The 13,800-nt window shown below is 36.0% G+C and overlaps 1 protein-coding gene across 1 annotated transcript in view; it reads right to left on the bottom strand.

Moving 5' to 3' along the window:
- The window catches only part of LOC140245295 (protein Obscurin-like), a 131,160-nt gene that overhangs the window by 59,368 nt on the left and 57,992 nt on the right, over window positions 1–13,800 (bottom strand). Inside the window, 1 exon segment of the mRNA XM_072324879.1 lies at window positions 4,712–4,792. Coding sequence (XP_072180980.1) covers window positions 4,712–4,792 — 81 coding nt within the window.

The raw sequence follows: 13,800 nt of genomic DNA, 5'->3' as shown, positions 1-13,800 counted from the left end.
ACTATTTCATGTTTCATAGTTGTTCAGCTACAATAGTAGTTAACACCTTAGATTTTCAAAGCATCATCCTCAGTTGCAACTGTTTGACAAGAATTTCATGAATTTGAATCATCCTCAGTTGTTATCGAAATGACTTCAATACACAGTTACCTACAATCTCCTTGTAATATTCATAACTTTTGCTTAAAAATGAGAACCTTTGCTTAAAAATGAGAACCTTTGTACTACCATCACTACACAACTGTGCTCTCAAACTTTTTCATCCTCTTGCGCATTAACGGTGGAAGCTAGTGTTATCATTGTCTGAGATGGCAGTCAAATTACTTATTTGCTAGATAAAGCTGAGCATTAAAACTTTTCATATTTGATTTGGTTCCTCAGCACTTCCTCATCTACAGATGAGATGATCATGACATCATTTTAATGCAACATTGGTAGTATGATTCTCACCATTGCAGACATACATTAAAGATACACATTGCAGGAATAGGAGGGGACCTTTGGCCTCCAGATTAACCTGGATGTCTTCAGGGCATCACTCCTACCAGAGATTGGTATGTCCATCCCCCATCCTCCTCCTCCAGCCATCCTCCCATCCAAACTTCATCCTATCTCCATGTCACTTTGTTTATAGCTACACTTGAATGCATTCATCACAGAGCTCCGGGAGGATCAGCTTACGCACACTGGTATTTACGGGTGCAAAAGAATGTGACCCCATTCAAAATGCGCTGCTCCACGGGAGGGGGGAAGTGATGGGGGAGGGGATCCAGCTCCAAGCATTTCCATACATTACATCTAGGTTGATGGCAGCCAACATTTACAATCTGTTTGTTGACTAAGAGGTAAAATTAATCACTGCCGGCCTGAACAGTGACTTAAATTGACTTGTGACTCTAAGAAAGAAAGTTCAGCAGAGCAGTAAAAGCCTTGAAATCAACTTTACAGTTTGCTCTGTGTGGTCTACACTTCCATATGGACGTGGCAAAGGTATTTCATCAGTAGGACCATTGACTGCCAAACAATGCTTCATTCTGTGTCATACAGTATTTGCTTTTGTCTATATTTCAAACCTTACCAGCAAATTGATATTGAATAATTGTTTCAGTTGATATGATAGCACGATTTGATCACTTTTAAGCAGAACTTTTTATGATACACACTGCAACTTGTATGTACATAATGCATAACCACATATATAGACAAATATATACATCTGTGTGTTCACCTTCAAAACCAGACACATATGTCTCAAGCACTTTTCTTGCAGGCCCCCATTCATAATACATAAAAACTGTCATATTTAGAACTTTGATTTTTCATGGAGATCAACATGTCTGTTGGTTCATTGAAGACTAGTAATGAGTATACTTGGGTAGTTATCACTGGAAAATGTGTTTTGTAAATAGCAAAATCATCTTGTCCTCAAAGGGTTGTATTTTTAACTGGCCACAATACCAAACTAGAAATGTCGCTACAGTGACTGGTTATACCCCCACCAAACAACATTTCATAAGCTTTGGTCAAAACAACATTTCATAAGCTTTGGTCAAAAAACTGAGGAAGTAGTTAAATCCGCAAGATCTTTCCTTGATCTTCTGCCATTAATATGCCGTTACCATGGCAACGTACTTTCGGGTACTGTCGAAAAATGCGTCTTGCACATCTACAACCAAAGGCACACATCTGTACCAAGTTTCATGGAAATTGGGCAAAAACTGAGGAAGTAGTTTGCAACACAAAATTTTCCATCATTTTGGCTCATAATATGTGAGCTGTTACCATGGCAACATACTTTTTGTCACTATCAAGAAATGTGTCATGCTGACCTATATCCTAAGACAAACATTCAATATGAATTCCATGAGAATTGGAAGAACACTGATGAAGCAGTTTTGCCATGAAGCATTTTGCCCTATATTTTACCAATAACATGCCGTTACCATGGCAACTCACTTTTTGCCACTGCGGAAATATGTGTCTTACACATTAACATATTCAGATGAACATCTGTACCTAATTTCATAAAAATTGATCAAAAACTGTGGGAGGAGTTCGCGATGCAAGATTTGTACCCATTTTTGCCCATAATATGCCGTTACCATGGCAACGTACTTTTGGGTACTGTCAAAAATACGTTTTGCACATCTACAACCCAAGGCACACATCTGTGCCAAGTTTTATGGGAATCGGTTGAAAACTGAGGAAGTAGTTCGCGACGCAAGATTTGCAACGGACCGACCGCCCGACCGCCCGACCGACCGCCCGACCGTCCGCTGATTCCTATATACCCCCTTCAAACTTCGTTTGGCGGGGGTATAATTAGTTTAAGATTCAATAGATGTATTTTGATAAATTCACAAGATCTCCCATGAGCATAACTATTACCCTGTTCCTCCCGCGATTCTCTGAGAGCCTTCAATGCCCTAAAACGAGATTCTTTTTTGCAGGTTGATGGAGATGAGACAGGTTGGTAATCCACCTAAATGAAAACAGTCAAGCTGTGCATGTTTCCCCTTTGCAAGGTCAACTAAGCTACATGTGCCAATGAAAATATTTATCAGTTGAGAGGTATTGCAAAGGTTTGACTTCCTTTGTCAAGAAATATAGGTGTACAAGTAGGGCTACAAGCCCATGAAATGTAAAAAGTTCTGGCCTGTTTGTCTAGAAGTTAAAATCATGGCAAATAACAAGGAATAGATTTAGATATGTATTCTGTTTATTTGTATTCTTGCTGGCAAAGAACTAATTAATATCAATGTATTTGTGATCTTATGAGGATATCAACTTTACATCAGAGTGTGCATGCAGCAATGGCATGTAAACCTGGTGGTGACATCAATGTCCTAATGGACTCAGGGTCTTAAAGATGTTTTACAGCCTTGGTAATTATCAGCATCTGTATGAACTAGATACTGCAGTTATCAACATATTAATATCTATAGTAGATGCAAAGTTACAGCATGACTTCAATTCACACAAAATACAGTATGCCTCAATTGCACTGTACACTAATAGGTGACTGAATTGCATATCAACTTCTAATCACCGGACAACTCCCCACCCCCCCCCCCCCAACACACACACACACACACACACACACACACACACACACACACACCTTATGATCCATGATCCTGGTAAAGCTTTGTTCATGAGCTTCTCAACTAGTTGAGGACAAGGTGATTTTGCTATTTACACACATTTTCCATGGGCACCTGCCCCAGTATGATTGGGACTAGTCTTCAACTGATTAATTGGAGTACTTCAGCAAACCAGTTGACTTATTATCAAAATTCTGGCTGTAGATCTTGCTGTAAAACTATGATTGCTCACAACAAAACCACCAAAAAGCAACAACAGCAGTTTCCACCAACAAGCCATTTTTCAAGTAAACATGTACAAAATGTGCTCTGGTGTGGAATGGTTATTTTTTTTTTTTTTTTTTGGTTTAGGGCAATCTTTGAATTGATGAACAGTTATATAATTTCTGTATTTGATGTTTTTTTGAAGGGATCAGAGGTGAAACAGAAATGTTTATTTTCAGTGCAGATATTATACACTATGGCTACACTTTATAGTGTTTCAATAATGAGGATCAGTGGAAGATTATTTTGATTCCAAAGTTATGACATTAAACAACCTCATGTAGTTTTACTAGCCTTACTAAGGAGGATGACACCACACATTGCATTCACAAACTTTGTATAATTAAATTAACCCATTAGTAACTGAACTGCATGAAACCGCCTGGCTTATTACTCCATCAAACGCCTGAAACTGCCCATCCGCTTTTCTATTTGTTTTTTTTTTATAGTTTTCTTATAGAATATATAATTACATAATTTGAAAATTTAGGTCATAGGTCAACAGAAATATCTCAGAATAACTTCTGTGACACACCAGTCTCTTTGTAGAGTCTTAATAGGCTTTCAAATAAACATTACTTATAATAGACAAAAATAAACATGCAGTGAGCTATTTTATATAATTTAGATAGTTTTCAAAATGAAAGTTATATTGCCTAGTAGCTTCTAGTTGCTAAAGGGTTAACTAATCAAACTCTAGTCACAGGGATACACCACTTGCATGAGTCTTTACCTAATGTCTCCTCATGCATACAAATGAATCACAGAACCAAACATTTTACCCCACCCCCACCAATAAACAAAGAAAAACAAAACACATTGCTCCTATCTTCTCCTTGCCTCATAATTACAGTAGATTGTCATGCCTACATAAATGAATATTAGCAAATGTATGTTTTGTACCATGTTATTGCCTCCCTGCTCCTTTACACTACCATGTAAAGGGATGGTACAGTATTGGAGGAGATGAGGATTGGGCTTTCAACTTTTTGCAAGATACCAAGAAGCTACTCATGAAATAGTACAAAGCATACCATTCTAAGAGGAATTCAAATTTTATGTGATGAAAATCGGTTTTGGAATGGCTGAGGCATCCAAAAAAAAGGTAAAATAAAGCAATCTTAATCAAATGTGGGTTTCAACTTTTATTCGAATCACTCTGTTTTGGATATTTCGGCCATTTCAAAATCAATTTCCATCAAATGAACATTGAATTCCTTTCGGAATTACATGCTCTTTCATATTTCATAAGAGGTTTTACAATATTTCACCAAAAAAAATGTTGGAAACCTGAAGTTAGGTCTCAACCAAAACTATACAATGTAATCAACTTTCCTACTCACCTGATGACTGACCAAACTGCTCTATGTACTTGCTCTCCTTGCTCCCAGAGCCCCGATGTACCGATGGAAGATCCTCTGAACCTGTCAAAAATCATTACAAGAAGACTCCTATGTCAGGGGCAAGGATAGAAACAATTTTACTCTAACAGAGGCAAATAGCATACTATATTCCTACATCGACTTTTACAAAGTTTGAATAGTCTATTTCACAATTCACTATACTTAAAACAATCAAATTATGATTTCTCTTATAATTGTATCATATTTCTATCATTTGCATTTTATCAATGCACATGCAGATATTCCACCAATAGAAAATGGAAATTGTATTTTTCATGCAAATCTACTGCATATGCTTCTGTTTTGTATTTTGTTGTATATGATGAATTCTCAAGGAGTGGCTGAAAATGAATCATAATTATGCAGACAAGTAAACATTTATAAGCAAACTATGAATGAGTTAATGATAGTAATAATAATAATAATAATAATAATAGTAATAATAATAATAATAATAATAATAATAGAGAGATTCTCATAAAGTGCTCATTCTACCTAAATTATAATGTTAATGTATAGGCTGGAATGGATATGCAGTATACTGTATACAATGTCATCGGTATCTCTCATTGATGAAAGATGTGTCACTTTGGAAGCTGTACATTTCACTAAGGAGTTATCAGGAGAAATGAATAAAGACCAGGCAACTAGCTAATATGTTCTGCTTTTACAGTCTAAGACACTAATCAGTTATACTGCCTTGACTGTTAGGATTTTGTCCATGAAGTTTATTGTAAAATGACTAATGCTTGCTTGCATTTTAATCTCATGAATTTTGCGAGATCAAAGATTCATGAAATAAAAATGCATTGACTGCCAGAGGTACTTCACGAAGATTTGATGCCGTGAAAAACTCTATCGGCTCCAATTCGCAAAAATTTCATGCTGCTAAGATATCATGTTTTAGAGTTGAGTTAAGTTGGAGTCAATCATGTCAGAAATTATTTAAACACAGTAGGTCAAATGAAAACTCCATGGATAATATGCTTCATAAAATATCCAGTGGTACTGCATTTCCAAATATTTTTCAATTCTAAAATTTGAACTTTTAGATGTTGAGACATTAAATTGTAGATTTTCGCACAAACATGAAGTTAAAAGCATATTTCATCTAACGATTTTAAATATTTTTTATTCAGCTTTAGGTTTAATAACTTGATCAAAGTGGTTTGGTGATTTGGGGTATGTATACATTGTGCTATGAATACTCAGAAATCCAATGTTAATTGCAATAATTGCATGAAAACTCACATTAGATCTCAGATTCCCAGTGCTGCACATACAGTTTAGGTCATATCATACAAAGAACCCACCTTCATACTTTCCGCATGGACATATTCTAGCAACTTAGATAGCAGATAACTTGTCAGGAAGCCATTCTTGCAAACCAAACATTCAAGGAAACATATGATTCTTAACAAATGAAAAATAAAACATGAAACAATACAAATGTTTTTATTATATGAATATTATATATAGAAGTTATATATAAAAAAAAACTTAAAGCACAATCTAGTTTACAGGCCTGTAGATAGGCTATGACTGCAATGATTGATGCTGCTAATGGTTTATAGAGTATTTAGAATAAATACTGTAAAACCAGACATACTTACATCCATGAAACTTTTGCAATTTTGCAAGTCAAGATTCGTGAAAGTCAAGAGCACACAGAGGTTATTTTTTTAAACACAATTTATTGAATGAAAGGCAATTCAGACAAGTTGTATAATGTGAAGAAGGCTGTTGGTGCAAATTGCAAAGGTTTCATGTCATGAATGTTTCTGGTTTTTACAATACATATTAACACATTCTACACCTATAGTACTTCTCCATGATGAAAGTTATCAAGCTCACAAACAGTTTGCTTGAGCCGTAGCCTTTATACACCTGTAACAAGTTAGTAGAGGAACTGCAGAGAGCTATCAACAGCAAGCTACAGCTTCATAGGTCAATCTCAGAAATAGACTGGTGATCAGATTTCTGAATCGCAAGTTCTTGTTAGGAGAGAGCTCTGGATGGAACTTGATCAGCAGGGGGCTTATCAACATAGCTGTGGTAGAGGCCAGCCACGGCACGGCTTGTCGAGTCTCGACGGGGCGGAGTGATTTACCCCGCTCAATCAATTAATGGCTTTGTGAACTGATAAGCGGTATTCAAGAGTTGATTCACATTGGCAATCACCAGTGAAGTGAACGCTGCTTCAATTAACAATCTATGATAACACAAAATCATATTTATCAAGAGCTACCATTAAAGAGTTATCAAGGATCACAATAACAATGAACATTTTTCAAAGAGCACATATCACAATAATCATACCGTCCCCATGTGTTCTAGGAATAGAATGAAAAAAAAAATAGAAAAAAGGACAGGCTCATGGACAAAACTCTATCATTCAATCATAAAACATGAAAACAGTATGTTTTGACTGGTACGACAGGCTAGAAGAAAATGAAATTGAGACCACAAAATCTTCTCAATGACTTTTAGCATGAGTCTGACATAGAGTGTTAGCAGTGTCCACACACAGACATTGATAAGATTATAACAATATATAAAGACTTTGATCACAAAAAGGAGTTAACTCAATTCTTGTCAATTTGAGATATTTTCTATTAAACCTGCTAACAAAAGATTATAAGAATATTTTGGATGTTTTTAATTATAAATTCAAAAATATTTCTTGTTATGTAACATATGAGGTATCATTGGATATGTTTCATTTTGCACTCTCTTATAATGGACTTACTTTAAAATGTTCAAAAATGGCACTTCACTCAGTTTGTGCTCAAGCTCTTCACATGCATCACATGGGCTCCACCCCCAATGAGGCCCATGCACATATTTTTCAGCCTTTCATCTTCAAAATATATACAATAGTAAACTGAAAGTGCATTAATGTCATTGCACCATGAATTATGATTCAAAAATCAAGCGCTAGGAATACTCTGCTACAACCTTCAATGGACCCCATCTATTTTATCATTCTCTTTATTTCATACTCTGACTCTGCTTCACACACAGATTGTCACATCCTTTGGAGCGCTTTCTTCACCAATTGGTACAGATGTCTAGAAACTAATTGTCAATGAATAGAGATTAACTAATCCCTCTAATCCCTACTGTGTCACCATGGCCTGTTGGACTGAGACACATTGCTACACCTGAGTGGGCTTGCTAATTCACAACTAGGACAATTTTGGAAGAATTAACTGAATGCTGATAACAAACAAAGCAGGTTGCAGCTACTCACCAAGGCAAATGAAGGGCTAAGTATTCTGATGCAATACACTACATACCATATTTAAGAAAAATGTGTCATTCTATTTTTGAAATTTCCAGTATTACAAATTGAAGAAAGTAAAAACATTGCAACCACTGCTATATTCCTCAATTTCTTTAAAAAGAAATATTTGTATTCCAAACACAGCACAGGCAAATTCCAGTAGAAGAAAAAGAAGAGTAAATTGAAATAATGTTAAAGTGATATTTCAACAGTAGTATGGCTGAACAGAAAAAAAAAAAAAAAATCACCCACAATATTATGAATGTACTCACCGCACAAGGTTGTCAGCTTTCAAACACTCAAACGTAATGAATGGTATATTTCGGGCACTAGTAGATATCCTTTATAATCCTACAATATCCAGCCAAGATCACTTTAATCCAATTTGTAGAACTGCAAATCCTATAAAGTATGCAACCCAAACTCCTTCCCCTCCATCATATCCAAAAGATGATGCCTGTAGCTGTCTCCTTGGTGATGATCACCAGTCCTGGGAGGATTTGACTTCACGCTCATCACTGCATCCCCCTTACCCTATCAAGGCACAGTATATCAAGACATTCTCGAGGCGTGTCGGGGGGCACACGTCACAATCTGCTATGTAACTGTTCGTGTTCTCCTCTATACACAGCCCGCCTCACCTATCACCACTAGGCTCCATGATATGAAATTGCTAACCAGGTGTGTTCACACCTGAGTCTAACACGCTGGGACCTCTGAGCAGATTGTCCAATCAAACATCACAGGACTATATATGCTCAGTGCCAGTCTGAACATCATCTGCTTAATATTGACATGAATTGTAATAAAACAATTATCTCACCTGGCTGTGCCTACACATACCTGACAATCTGAAATACTAATATTTGTACGACTGTAATTCTTTTGATAGTAAATGAAATTTCCTTTCTTTTGACAAAAAAATGCTGTAAAAATTTTATAGCAAATTTTAGTACTACCTAGATAGTATTGTGGTATTCATTTTACAGACAATAAGCTGTGTTCACACTCCGTGAATGTCTGTCCAATAATGCACTGGTGTGCAATTTGCAAGAAAGGTTCTTTCAAATACATTTCTCAAAACAATGAACTATTTAATGCAGTTTAATGATGGAATGATATCATACTTTTTTTTTTTTTTTGGGGGGGGGGGGTATGTATTATTTTGGATTTAGTATTGATTTTCCAGTAAACTGTGCGCTTAGAAACATCCGTATTAAGTGCCTAATAAATGTATTGTATTATTATCATCTTCTCTAGGGTTTGCACCAGTGATATGTGCATGCACCTTGTCTGCCACTTACCCTGCAATGTTTACCCCTTGGGTATCACTGCACATATCAAGGATAACAGTAAATAAAGTACACCTCAACTGGAACATTAAAAGGGCAAGACTGTCCATAGTTATCACTGCAAATTATCATCATATTAATGTTTACATTATACGTCACTCAGATGTGTTTCCACTTGCTGCACATGCATGTGAAAGGTGATTTAAATCTAAAACAAATATCTTCCTTACCATCTGCTTCACTTTTGTCTTCTCATTTAACTTACCTCAACCTTCAATATCCTCCTTCTCTCTTCTTAACCCATTAAGGACGGACTGATTTTGCTACAACATGCATTTCCCATAGACACCTGCCCAAATATACTCGGGACACAGGTTATTAGTTAACTTCCTTTTCATTTTGCCAATGTGGCTGTATAAGTACCAGAAGTATTTAAAGCTTGAGACAAATAACTACTTTGCAGTAAATTCCAAATAAGACTACAATTGTATTCAATACCAGTTAGTGGAAAAATGAGCAAAGAAAATGGAATTCCATCGGGACTAATTAAATAAGTAAAATATGTGACCCTGCACCTCAAAACAAACAAAAAGTTGCCAGACATGAACTTTTAGTAAAGACCAAATTCTGAAAGAGCAGACTTTAAGCTTTAAAATGATGTATAACTCAAACCAAATGGACTCTCCTAACCTATCTAAATATTGGAAAGAAAGAAAAAAACTCAGGAAAAGTGTGAACTGAGAAAAGAGGCTCTGAAGTACAGTGTCTATTCAAGCGCTTAATCTTTACCAAACCGTGCTGGCTGTGCGATGAACGGGACAAAAAAACAGGAAGTAAACCACCAGAGTAACAACAATGAAGAGATTATAAGGTTAAACTGAAATTAAGCATGACTCATTAACACATTCTGTCCATAATTAATGCCAACTTTCAAAGCAGTAGCGCTTTCCTTTCGAAAGTTATTAGAGTTGAAAGTGAAGAGTGTGGACAAGGTTTTTCAGAAATGAAAAAGGGATTCTAGAGACACACCTAATCACACTATTCTACCAAAAATGTTCGAGATAAACTGCTGAAAAAACACATTTTCCTGCCCGTTTTATGATACCAAATTTTAGCATAATGTAAAAGAAGACCTGATCTTTCAGAAAATATGAAAAAGTCAAGTTCGGCTAGGTTGACCCATTTCACTTATTTTCAGTCCTCACGCAAAATCAGTGTGTGCGACTTTATGTTCGTTTTGAGGTGCACCGTCACATATGTAAGATACATCCTGTAGCTAATGTGAATCTATAGCCCCTCACATAGAATTTTGCTGTTTGATGACTTTTCTTTTCCTTCTGATGTCATCAAGACTTCTGATGTTGGGATATCTCATAATACAAAACTGTACATCAGTGTGCAGTAGTTTGTTGACTTATGTCAAGTACTCAGGGTCATGCAATGCTTAACGCACTAACACTGGTGGACTTCTCATGCTGTGTTCACATCTACCACACACCTAACAAGACCTAGTTCACACTTTCTGGGAATCCAGTTGTTCTGACTGTAGTACCGAACATAACACTAATATGATTATGAAAACATATGACTATGATTATCTTTCATTTTTGGGGTAACTTTCTGAAATAGTTTGACATAAAGTCTTCTAATGATGATGTGATCTGTCATCATTTATAAATCTAAGAAACTCAACAGACATTGAATTCCTATAGTGTTATTTTTTTTTTCATTTTCTCTCTCATTTGTAAAAAAAAAACAAAAAAACAACAAACCCTGCCATAGACATTATTAGACAGCTGCTTCCAGATAAACACAGCCTTACCAGACAATTTAACCCTCACTGTACTTTGTTCGCCAATTGGCATACACACAGGAGTGCTTTCTTTGCAGATTGGTACAGATATCTGAATGCTAATCGTCTGTTAATAGAGATTAGCTAATCACTATTGCACCACCATAGCTGTCAATTGTTGGACAAAGGGACATTGCTACACCTTAGTGGGTTTATCATTTGGATGGAGTAGTGAATGCTAGTGAAAAAGATTTGCAATTTAAAGCTAAGTGCATGGCACAAAATGGGTTGAGGGATCGGTAATGTATAAAAGTATGGGTGCGTCTGAGTGCTCTCCTAAAGCAAACTGTACTGTACATATCCGTGCCAGATGAGCGCTCAAACGCTCCTATAGTGTACCATACCATAATGAACCACTTCTTGATGTGCTCCAAAAGGATACGAAAAGCATACATAAAGTTTACATGTGAAGAAAGCGTGTAACATGCACGTACGTCGCAATGCAAAGAGTTCATTCTTTTTGTTCTGGACAATTGTAAGTAGTTTAAGTGCATCAGGTGAATGACTCTTTTACTACAAAATAACTCAAATATGTGCTTAAAAATAACTCAAATATGAGAAGCTTGAACTCCTACAAAGTTCACTGACCCTGTTTGCAAAAAGATAAAAAAAATCCTTTAAAAAATCCATAAACTCACAGGATCACTACCAAACGTTAGTCATCTGTTCCTTGTATCATTATTGACTTCTCCTGCAAGTTTCATTTAAATGCCTTCATAACTTTTGAGTTATTTTGCAAAAAGACAAACCAACCAACATCGGTAAAAACATAACCTTGAACCTGCCCTGGTGGAGGTAATGAATACACCTTCCCTTGACTCTAACCGAAAATCTTGCAAATTTATTTGCTGTTGCCAGATGCAGCTGATATCAGTGTTAAGTTCTAACAGTTAACATATTTCTATTTAGATCAAACAATTTCCAGGTTTATGTGAGTAACTTACCCATAGCAACACCTTCCCAGCTTCTCTAGTTCTTGCAGATTTCTATTCTGGCAAAGTATGGTGCATAACATACAATCAGCTGAGACTGAACTCAACAATACTCATCATCAACATTCAAGTCCTGAGCATTCCAAACAAAAGCACACTAAAGGGTGGTAAAACAACAACAACAACAAACCCAGGAGCCACTGAAGCTATTTGCTTGTCAGATTACCGGCTGTAAAGAAGCAATCCCAACTCTCAGGAATTTGAATTGCTCTGGACAATGACTACTCTGCCTCATTAAAATGCTAATTACAGTCAACCCTGGTCATTTGCTCTGTGATGGTCACTTCACACTGGTCAAGTGGCACATTACTTTTTTTTTTTAGAACTGTCAAACAAAATTCATGAGCAGATAGTTTTGTATGGACACAAACTATACTCTAACTATCACTGCAAAATGACAGCTGTGCACATTAAATATCTTATCAGAAGACTTGAACAGATAAAACATACACACAAACAAACTTCCAGTAAATGTTAACCAAATATCAAGTTTTTAAGAGACTTTTACTTCTACATAAGTCCAGTATAAACAAAACTTTATCCTGGTTGCTGATGTTTTCTTGAAAGATTCCTGTATTTACTTTGTGAACAAAGAATTCACTCCAACTGCGGATCAACACATGCACCAAACCACTTTTAACAGTACCCTTTTTCTTTAGAACCCTTTGGAGTATACAACTGAAGTCTGACACAGCACATTCCTGAGTAAAGTGTTTTCTACCATTTTGCTGTAAATCATGAAAATAGATCTAGCATAGAATCTTTATGAAACTAGTCACACTCACTACAAATCTTCTTATTTGTTACACATTGGTCTCCAGAAGATCATTAAGAAGATACACTGTAATTCAATATGAACTCCCTCATGGAGACTTTAAGAGCTGCCTCGTGGAGACATCGTTTTGGTATTTCTTATATTCTTGTTTGATACTTTTAAGATTTACTATGTTTGATTTATGTCAGTATTGTCTGGGGCAAATTATTTGCTGTATAGGCCCCATTTTTTTGCTCTCTCTTCTTTCTTGAAAACACAACAACTGTAATTCATACTGGGATAGTCTTATCCTATATTGAGTGGAAGAAAAAGTTGACAATACCACAGTGTATCTCCTTGACTGTTTCGGTATCCTATCTTACCTTAACTCTCTTTACCCCTTTCTGTTCCAGGGAGTTTGGACAGCATATACAATAATAGGGGGGGGGGGGATTCTATGCTGACTCAAAGCACACAAAGGGTTTAAGTTCATAGAAACTCCCTGTAAGGTACCAATAATTTTTCTTATGTTACTACTGTTATCAGGATTCAAGAATATGGTAGCCTTTTAAATTCAAGAAGTCATGACTTGATATTGATCCCTTCTTAAAGGACAAGTCCACCTTCATATACATGTGAATTGAGTGAATGCAGCAATATTTGTAGAACACATCAGTGAAAGTTTGGGGAAAATCGGATAATCCGTTTAAAAGTTATGAATTTTTAAAATATCTGCATAGTCACTACTGGATGAGAAGACTTCTACAGTGTATGATGTCACACGCACACAACAATATAAGGAAAATATAAAGAGAATTTCACAAAATTTCACTTTTTGAAAAAAGTGTACATT

Source organism: Diadema setosum, chromosome 22, assembly GCF_964275005.1.
Source record: "Diadema setosum chromosome 22, eeDiaSeto1, whole genome shotgun sequence".
In the NCBI taxonomy this organism is placed as follows: domain Eukaryota; kingdom Metazoa; phylum Echinodermata; class Echinoidea; order Diadematoida; family Diadematidae; genus Diadema; species Diadema setosum.
The sequence above is the reverse complement of the archived record's forward strand: the minus strand, read 5'-3'. Positions and strand labels throughout refer to the sequence as shown.